At 34.6% G+C, this 10,876-nt stretch overlaps 1 protein-coding gene across 1 annotated transcript; it reads right to left on the bottom strand.

Annotated features, from left to right (window-relative positions):
• Positions 1–78: 78 nt before the first annotated feature.
• LOC132554863 (putative tRNA (cytidine(32)/guanosine(34)-2'-O)-methyltransferase) lies at positions 79–9,845 on the bottom strand. Its single transcript, XM_060219188.1, has 12 exons — positions 9,767–9,845; positions 9,358–9,520; positions 7,319–7,482; positions 6,918–6,987; positions 5,944–6,046; positions 5,491–5,569; positions 4,733–4,785; positions 3,667–3,720; positions 3,266–3,368; positions 2,029–2,112; positions 1,713–1,816; positions 79–405 (listed from the first exon to the last, which is right to left on the bottom strand). The coding sequence occupies exons 3-12, from the start codon at positions 7,437–7,439 to the stop codon at positions 100–102; spliced, it is 1,077 nt and encodes a 358-aa protein (XP_060075171.1). The 5' UTR covers positions 7,440–7,482; positions 9,358–9,520; positions 9,767–9,845; the 3' UTR covers positions 79–99.
• Between the last annotated feature and the right edge of the window lie 1,031 nt (positions 9,846–10,876).

Genomic DNA, 10,876 nt, shown 5'->3' with positions numbered 1-10,876 from the left:
AACAACTTGTAACTTTATAAAGGATGTAGTTCGCCAAAATATAAGTATGGTTATGTATGCTTTTTGTTTTGTTTTTATTAATGATAAACATAACATCAATTAATTATCTAAAGTCATATCATTTAGCTGTGATTGAACAGATAAGTCCTGGGGTATTTTCTCCTCACACGAAATGTTGTCATCAGTTCTATTATTATCACTTTTGTGAGAATGTTCTTCACCACCACAAGCTCCTTCCATGGCGATGTCTTGGTTATTTACAGTTGCCTTGGCAGCAGGACAAGTTGTCTGCACTTCCTGCTTGGCAAGTTGGTCAGTCTTTCTAAGATGGCATGCCTCTTTGTATGGAGGACTGATGGGAGACTGTGTAGGGGGATGATAGACATAACCCTTTCCTTCCTCCAGCTACCAAACAAAAAACAGATATTCATTTCTCTCATATCACCCTCCAGCTGTGTATCGATCAACAATGATTCATTTCACTAACTCCTTCAAGCTTTTAAACAAAAAAACATTTTCATAAACTCTCCCACAAGTTGCTAAGCAAATATCATACAGTGAAATTTCAGCAAGCTGTTCATGTAAGGGGCATGGACATTGGGTGGTTTAGGGAAAGCTTGATTTACAGAAGTGAACAAAGTTGAATGTTTCAGATGCTGATACAGTTTTTCTTTGTACATGATGTTTTCCATGCCTTAAACTCACATTGAACATTTATATTGCACATGCCCAATTTACTGAATTCAGAATGAAACTTTTTTAACTTAAATTTGATGAACTGGTGTTTTAATTTATCAGGATAACCAAATCTTTACAATAACATTCCATTACTGTTTCCATGTGCATTTTATGCACAAAATGCAATACAGCAGTTTTCTAGCTCTGGGTAAGTACTTGTTTTCACAGTGTGAAGATAGCCTTTACTGCATACTGTAAGAGACCTACAGGTTTCTCCTTAAGTAATTGGTTTATTGGTGTTTTATGTCCCATTAACAGCCAGGGTCAATTAGAGACCTGCCATTTTCGAGTGATGGGAGAAAGCTGGAGTTCCCAGAAAAAAACCACACCATCCTGCAGCCAGTACCTGACAAATGCCCCATATAGGCCTCAAAGCCATAACCCAGAGGTGGAGGGTTAGTGATGGTCTGATGCCTTAACCACTCACCTGCCAAACAATTAACACTGACACTAAACGATCAGATTGATCTCTACTTGGACAGTTACTTTCATTCTATCTGTACCATTGACTGTCAATTACTGCATATTTGATGGGTATTTAACAGAAATTTATAAGCCACATCTCATTCAACTACTGCTACTCTTAAATTACACTTTGTAGTATGGACACCAACCCAAAACAATTTTGTTTTGTAAAATTTGTTGTGGTATAAGACCATATATCACAGTATACAAGTATGTATGATCTTGCATCACACCGTTATCAATATACAGGCAAATCTCCAGTAATGTACTTGTAGAATTTTGATGGGACTTACAGAACTTCTTGCAATACTTAAATTTTCAATTGTGGGACCCCTTCATTTTAGCAATCAAGTTGAAATGGACTCAGGAAAATAAATTGTAAATTGATCACTGACCATATCCTTTGGATAACTGACTGTAAAATGGTATTTATTTCCAAGTACCAATAAAAACAGTTTTTACCACTGAGGCTTGGGTGATGATAGATAAAGGGAGATAATAACACTTACCTGGAGTGGGTAGGTTCTGTCGGAGTCAAACCCACTGAGGTCTCCACAAGCCAAGAAAGGAACTATGACCCTGTTAGGACCCTCCAGATTGTTAAAATCTACATCTGATGAAACACAACATGAAATGTATCTCAACTGAAATTTTCATGGCATTATTTGTGACTTACATACAGACAAATTTATTTGTAAAATTGACCCAAAACGTTGAAAGTTTGACAAAATACATTAATACCAAAGTATGATGTATTATGATATATGATTATCCTATACAAACTTGTAATATCAATTTTAACCATGACCTGATGGAGGTAGTTACCATAACGATGATCCAGAAGTGGATTGGACATATTGGGTTGGTAGCCTTCTGGTGGAGCATAGCCCTGACAAACAACAAACGCCTCTGAAAACAAAAGAAACTCATAACAGATATTATATAATTAAACTTAACAAAAAATAATATCTTATACAATTTTACCAACAATTTGTGTATTAAAATATAAATGTAAACAAACAAATTTTAAAAGTTACGAAATATTTTTGTACTAGGTATTATGTCACGTTATCAAAAGTGATCCAGACCCTGTGATTTAAATAGGACTAGTGAGATATTGGCAGTTATCATAGAATTTAAACACTTATTATACTTTGGCATTTAAGCATCTAAACAAATATTAGAACATTCATTGACATCCCTAAAATATATTTAAATTGAAATTTCACCAACATCCCGAAAATATATTTAAGTTGAAATTTCACTGACATCCCTAAAATATATTTAAGTTGAAATTTCACTGACATCCCTAAAATATATTGAAGTTGGAATTTCACTGACATCCCTAAAATATATTGAAGTTGAAATTTCACTGACATCCCTAAAATATATTGAAGTTGAAATGGGTCATATATCTAGATTGTGTATACAGTTGGACCCAGACTATAAAATATGTAATGTGTATAAATGAAAGTGATTGTACAGTGGATGTATAAAGTAAGTGTGCAAGTTGTGAAAACTTATGTTACTGTGATTGAATGATACCAAATTTATTTCATGGTCATATTTGTATATATAATGATGTAACCGGTATCAATTACTAAACTCTGACCATTAAAAATTACCCACTACTAAAATATTTCAATGCTATCTTTGTTAATTTTTTAAAAGTATGTCAAGTGAATGACCTCCATTCCCTTTACAGTTAATGTAAAAGGATTGAACCCAGGGCCCTAACCCTGGCAGATCTCGTCCTGCTATTGAAAATAGATTTTATTTTTCAAAAGAGAAAATATTTTTGAAAGTGTTCTAACTTTACTGACTGTTGTCATCAATCTTTATTTGACTAAAATTTTTCATCCAATCATTAATAGTGTTATTAAAATGAGTCAAGAGATTGTGAATGATTGTCTTTCTCATGTATTTGTGTATACCAGTATATATAGACGATTTAGAAGTTAATTTTTTTTCTAAACTTAAATGTTATTTTTCTATATATCACATGTCAGGCTATTCTCTTATCTAATAGGCAAGATATTGTAAATGTGTAACTCAGTCTTACCTATACTAGAATTCCGGCTACTTCTCGGCTTAAATATAGACACCAGTGGAAAAAATATTTTCAGTTGTGAATACAGCAACGTGACATCTTTGCCTCTAAATATCTGAAATATATGTCATCTGTGATTATAAAGCAATATACATATAATACAGAGCTCTTCTGATTCTACTCATTGTAACAAAGTATTGTACTTAATGATATTCAATGACTGTACTTTATGATAATCAATGTCTGTACTTTATGATAGTCAATGGATGCCAACATCACAATGTATAGAAATATGTATTTTTGGGAATTAAGATGTAACGAAAATACATCTGGTACATTTGTGTACTTGATACAGATAACTTGCAGCTAATTGCTACTGTTGCCAGTTTAATTTTGAGATCTGGTAAGGTTACCTTGGCAACAAATGTTCCTCCAGTCTTCAGGACATGAGTAGTAATGTTCAGTGCCTGAGGATATATATAAACACAACAATGATAAATGTCAATATATTTTCATATAAAGGTTTAAGTTGCTATACATTACAATTTTTTTCCCTAAACATTATTAAATCTTTTTACCCTTAGTTAGGTCTATCAAAAATGCCATTTAATGTCATCGTCTCATTACATTAAAACAGGACTGTACTGGAGACATAGACCTGAAACTTATTTACTTCATGTACATTTTATTGCAACGGGAAAAATGGTGTAATATAAACAGAGTTTAGAGATCCTTTCCAAACATATATGGGTACAATATAGTCAGTAAATCTGCTTTTGTCAGCCAGCACACAGATATCAGAATACCATAGCACTGATGTTATTATTGAATCTTACGGGTCATACAGAATTGAAAATAATTGCAAGCATTAAAATGTTATAATACTCAAAAGTCTTATAAGACAGAATATTGGAATAACCTGGGACTAGAGTAGACAAGAGGTAGGTACACTCAGAAGTCAGACTAGATAGAATATTGGAATAATCAAAGGCTAGAATAGACAAGAGGTTGGAATACTCAGTCATCAGACTAGATAGAATATTGGAATAATCAAGGGCTAGAATAGACAAGAGGTTGGAATACTCAGTCATCAGACTAGATAGAATATTGGAATAATCAAGGGCTAGAATAGACAAGAGGTTGGAATACTCAGTCATCAGACTAGATAGAATATTTAAATACTCAGGGGGTATAACAGACAAGAGGTAGGTATACTCAGCCAACAGACTAGATAGAATATTGAAATACTTAGGGGCTATAACAGACAAGAGGTTGGAATACTCAGCAATTAGACTAGATAGAATATTTAAATACTCAGGGGCTAGAACAGACAAAAGGTAGGAATACTAAACAATCAGACTAGATAGAATATTGGAATATTCAGAAGTTGGAATAGACAAGCAGTTGGAATACTTAGTGTTTAGATTAGACAGGAGTTTGGAATACTCAGGGTTGAATTTATACAAATTTCATACTTACAGCCAACAACAATTGTGCTTGAATGTATTCATCGATATCATGAAGTCCAGTGACTAGAAAAAGGATAAAACAACAGATATAAATTTTCTTAACTACTCTATATAATATTCTAAGAATAAGATGGATGTCATTCATGTCAAAACTGTAAAACCATCAATTTTTGTGGGAGATTTATTTTGTTGATTTTTTATGCACTCATGATTAACAAATAAAAATGTTCACATATTGTTAAAATTAGAACAAGTAGATTTATTGAGCTATATTACCCACAAAATCAAATATCCATGAAACAGTAATATCTTGAAAACCACAAAAATTGAACCCACAAAAAATATCTGATTTCATAGTATATATTTGTTACAACCATGGTTATTACCCCTCCCCCGCCCCATCCTTCCGTTATCCCTGTATGTAATGTATCAAGTTTTAACAACAGAGACAAAGCAAAATAAATCACTTTTTGAGTAATGTACAAAACATGTTTGGTAACTTTAAAAGGATTGAGTAATTTTCTTTATCACAACCCACATCAAAACCACTTTATAACATGCTTCAAAATTTGTGTGGGGAAACTGCTTTTCTGTTCTTTTTTAAAATCTAAATAATCACCTGCTTGACATCATGCTTGTGGGGAAAGCTACAATGCTGTTTCAGTGTTACAATGGAAGTTTCAAGAAAATAGCTAGCCAATGGCATTATGTCTCCACATAAGAGGGTGGCAGGTTACATGTAATCGGGAAACTAGATTGATTACATACCGTCTGGTGCTCCATCACATACGACAAGATCAGCATGCTCCCCTTCAAAATGGCCTATTATTTCTTGAGCTGTTGATTTCTTTAAAAAACATTTTTGAAGAAAATTAACATCACTGAATTAAGTACTTATCAGGCTATGTGTAAGACACCAAATTCTAAGGCAGAAACACAATCCTACAGAGACCAGCAAAATGATCATATCACAGGTGACAGATTTAATGTAAATCATCTTTTACTTATCATAGTAATAAGAAATAGAACTGCAAGTGCTCTCGCAGTTACATATAATTCACAATTTATCTATTTTAGCATTAATTCACCACTTTGTAATGTCCTCTTGTCTGGCACTAGGGGCTGGTGACATAACTTGGTACAATCCACATCTTATCTTTGTAATGTCCCCTGTCTGATACTTGGGGCTGGTGATCTAACCATATACAATCCACATCTTACCTTTGTAATGTCCCCTTGTAGCTGTATCACCCCTGGGATGGGTGCCATTGCCTGTAAGTCTACAGCTACTATTTTAACATCCTCATCTTTCCCGTCCTCACCTCTGTAATATGTAACAAAAGATAAGATAATTGATATTATTGACAGTTTCAGCTGCTTACAATATCATTCATATAAAATAGTAGAGAAAATAAGCTAACAAATGAAATTACTGTCAAGTTGCTGCCAATATGATTATAAACAGTTTCATGGAGTATGTTCTCAAATTATCATTTTTTTCATTTTGATTACATCAACAGCAAAATAAAGACTAAAACACAAAACACAAGAAATATAACTGTTAAAATATCAATCTTAGGCTTCCAATAATAACTGTATATCCCAAATAAGATGAATGTGGCATGTATCCTTATGGAATAAGAAGCCTTTCAAATACCATTCCCAAACTTTTATAGACTTTGAGGTGTTTGGGGGTGGGATGTTGACGCTTGGGGAATGGCTTTATATAGCTTATGGTAACACATATCTGGTAGGCTAACAAGGGCTGTCAGAGACAGGTTATGCTCCACAAATGGCACAAAATTTAAGTGTAAAAAATAACAAAAAGCAAAAAAAGAGTTATGACTTTTGTACACTGCCCCTCCATCTCGTTTAGATCTCTCTATCTATGAAGTTTCATGTTGATACTTCTTATAGTTTTAGTGAAATGCTCCAGACAAAATTTAAGTACGAAAAATAACAAATAGCAAATAAAGCCTTAATTATGCAAAAGAGAGGAATGGTTCTGATGCACTGCACTTCTCCTTGTTGAGATCTATCTACCTGTGAAGTTTTATGTTGATACCTCTTAAAAGTTTTTGGGGTTATGCTCTGGACAAAATTATGATAGACGGACAAACATACAAACGGACAGGTGAAGCAGCGACTACATGCTCTACCTTCAGGGAATATAATAAATATAATAAATTTACTACCTGAGTTTCCTTGACAACACCTGACTCCAGCTTCCTGGGGCTGCACACAAATCTACCACTTTTTTCACACCTGTAAATCACAAGTAAAATACTGAAATATATTGAACATCCTTCATATAGATCTACCCATGCCAGGATTTCCAAGGATTTTAATAAAACTAGTTGTTTGTGATGTAAAACCGGGTACCCACAGATTTTAGCACCCAAACTTTTTTTAATTGCTGTTTTGAGTGTTTAAGTTATATAACTTGTGTAATAGTACATAAAACTTAGAACAAACAAAGCTATGACAATGAATTGCTTCCTTTTATACAGAATTCAAGATTTGTTCTTGTTTTCTAATTTCCCTTATATTTGCCTCGAATCACATACAGGATTTTATCACAGCATAGTCAAATTACCTTGAAACAGGTTGAAGTCTTGATTAATCTGTAGTAGTTTAAATGCACTACGAGCTCTCCAGCCTTCCTCCTTCGCCAGTCTGTAGTACACATCTCTTTTGTCTTTACTAGACTTCCCCATACCTCAGTCCTGTTTTCACTTCCTCCACTTGCGGTATACCTTTCTAATTGAAATATAACATACATTACATGTTACAATATTAATGTTTATATGGTTTAACATTAATCAGCTGACCAAAACTTTTAGTCCAACACCAAAAACAGGGGGCCTTTGTGGCAAGTGGTTTTGGCTTCTGACAATCTTTATCACTCGCCCTCCCTCTCTGGGTCGTAGCTTTGAGGCCTACATGAGGCGTTGTTGCAAAAGGTACTGGCCGCAGGTCAGTGGTGTTTTCTTCAGAAACTCTGGCTTTCCTCCATCATACAAACCTGACACATCCTTAAATGACCCTGCTTGTTAACAGGAGGTTAAGGAACAATAAACTAAACAAACAACAACAGACCTGGGGACTGAAGCCACCATCAACAAGCTAAGATCCCTGTTAATGCTAAATACTGGTTACAGACCTGTAAATCAGGATGTCATCTCTTATTTTTAGAGATTATTTGTTTGTTCCCTGGGGTTTATCTAGTCCTGTGAACTGCTAGAGTCATTTTGAGGTGGGGTATCAGGGCTCTCACACCCCATTTTGGGACTGGGGCCCTTAGAATGATGGCTTTGCCTTACTTGGGGTTTAAATTGGGAAAAAAGATAATCTTTTGCTATCGGCCCCAAATCTGGCAGATCGAGAGCCCTGGGTATACTTATAGTAGCTGAAGGCTTCTTTACTGAACAACAAACAAGAAACCTGATTCATGCCATCCAGAGAAACTAGTGTAAAGAGTCTTTCCCAAGGACACCACCAAAATAGCACAGACTGTTCTGTTTCTCAGCTTCCTGTAGGTTGGAAGCACTGAACCCTGAACCATGAATCTTAAACCTACACCTGACATAGGTAGGTCAATGCTCTTACTGCCTGAGAAAGGAAACAACTTTATAAATAAGAAATCCACAATAAGCTCATAAATACTATCATGGCTATGAGCCTACCAACATGTATAACAGATTCATGATCACTGGAAATGACAATAACTGTTTCATCATTCACTGTAATAATATAACACCAATTCCATACTTTCCATACTTTGAGATTTGTGAGTCCAGTGGGCTTATTACAGGATAAATCTGTGAAAATTACCAGTAATAACTAAGACCTAATTTGAGAAATATCTTGGAATTGTCTATGTCATCAGGAATGTAACTCCTCCAGTGGTTTCCTTAATTTCTTTCACATCTCTACAAAGTGTGACCAAAGAAACATGTCTAATTCTACAGTAACAGAGGTCATTTTTATTTACTTAGTTCTTCCACTCAAATTTGAACCTGGAACATCAGACTTTCTAGTCTTACGCTTAACCAATCAAGTTAAAGAGAATTCTCTCTGGCTGAGTTGTATATTTTAACTACTGTTAAGCAGAGTTGCACTTACTTGAAATAGTGTCAAATTGAAATGATATGATGATATCATGACACTGGGACTGGATATTCTCTTTACATATCTGTTGATGAACTTTATTATGATATACAAAGTGAATACTACATGTAGCCAAATATCCTGTAATATTTACACAACAACACAATTTTCTCTTCATTCAAATACTCAATCATGCCTGTGTAAAAAGACTAGGCTTCTTGTCTATTCAAGTTACAGTAAATATGTAGATATCCTTAAAAAACAGGATTGCTGATCTTCATAAAACTTATTGCTGTTTAAATAAGAGTATCTGTGAAACTGCTGCATGTTCCCCCAAAATAACTTTACTGGACACAAAATTTTAACAAAGAGCAAACTTTCTGCAGTTGAGGGGTTCCAGGCATACACTACACATCCTCTCAGAGCATTTGTATGACCAATGTATACACCAAGTTTCATTATTGTAGCTTGTAAAAGGAAAGCAAAGAATGTTCTAGACACAAAAGGTTCAACAAAGGTCAATACCTAATCAAGGAGTTGCAGGCCTTGAAAAAAGCCGTGTTTCTGTTTCAAATGATCCCATGTTTTGTAGCTAATTGATTGCTCAAACCAGTAACAATCCCTCAAATGCAGACCTTTTCCCGTATGTGGGGTTGTGCCAAACTCGCCTTGATAAAAAATGATGTCTCTAAAATGATAATTTAATATCAGTTATTATGCCGTTATCCATAATTACATTTTACTGCTTCCTAACCAGTGAAAATGTAAACGTCAATATCAGCATGATAAATGTGAATATTAACTTAATTTTTGTCCAGAAAAAAATTTCGGACCAACACGACAAGCTGCAGAGTTAGCGGCGAAAAAGCATGTATGATTCTGTTAACAGTCGCAGTGATCGGTAGGGTTATGTTGACCTGGGATATCTGCTTACCAGTCTCGTATTCGTTGTTTTAAAGGAAGAGAGATAGGCTAAAATCAACTACAAAGAGAAGATGACTCCTTTACTTCAACACACATGCTGTGTACTGTTTTCATCGACTGACCAAACTTACCTCCAACATTGAAGAACTCTGGTGATTAAATACTCATTATCTCCCTTAGACAGCATATCCATGAAAGATACATGTTTAATAAACTTTTGCGAAAAAATATATGAAATTGTCTTTTATTGTTTTTTTTTTGTTTGAAAGTTCCTTCCTAATTTTATATCCAATGAATGTTTTCATTTGATACTTTGTTCGTTTTTGTCCTAGTTACCAACACGTAAACACAAACATAATCCAAACTCAAATTAAAAAAAAAGACAAAATCTGAATAAAAGAAAGATTATCATGGAGACTCCTGAAAAAGCAAAATGACAATAAGACTGGGTGTTCTGGAAGTGTAAGCGTCTTCTGCTTCATCGACGACACCCAGCGTGTAAATCCAAGCAAGAAATGTCACCTTCTCAAACAGGAAAACTAGTGAGCATCAAACATGCTCAGTTTCATATCGCACACATGAAGTATTTTTCAGTGAGATCATTACAATGTCCTTCAGACTTCCTTCTTAATTTTCATAGGCCTGCATATTTTGAAACCTTGTGTTACGAGTTTGTCCGTCATGATCAGTTGACCATTTCTTGTAAGAAAATCCTGATAACGGGAACAGACCCTTGAATATAGAAACAACTGGGATAGGTAAGCACCATAGGTTGGGAATGCTGGATGTTGCTATACAGAAATGGGAAAATTTCACAATAGCGAAATGAAACCATGCTTATCATAGAACTTGATGTAAAGACGTCCATGGTGGTTTCATTGCAGGAAAAGATGAAGATAAGCAGTTGGTAAAGAAGAGTTTGTTGTGTCCTTGACTCCTGACTTTGGGAGGTGTATGTACAACAAATGTGGTCAGTAAATTTCTCTTTTAAATACAAGACCTCATCACTATATCTGAAAATGAAATCAAAAGACTTTGCATGGTCCTTGTGACCTGTTTTGATAACCTCATGGCAAATTCAGCCTCCTATGAAACTAAAAACAAATCAACCAAAAGTGGG

Source organism: Ylistrum balloti, unplaced genomic scaffold, assembly GCF_031769215.1.
Source record: "Ylistrum balloti isolate Yb309-2 unplaced genomic scaffold, AGI_CSIRO_Ybal_v1 Utg369642, whole genome shotgun sequence".
NCBI classification, from domain to species: Eukaryota; Metazoa; Mollusca; class Bivalvia; order Pectinida; family Pectinidae; genus Ylistrum; species Ylistrum balloti.
Note: the sequence above shows the minus strand (reverse complement) of the source record. Positions and strands in the feature narration are given on the sequence as shown.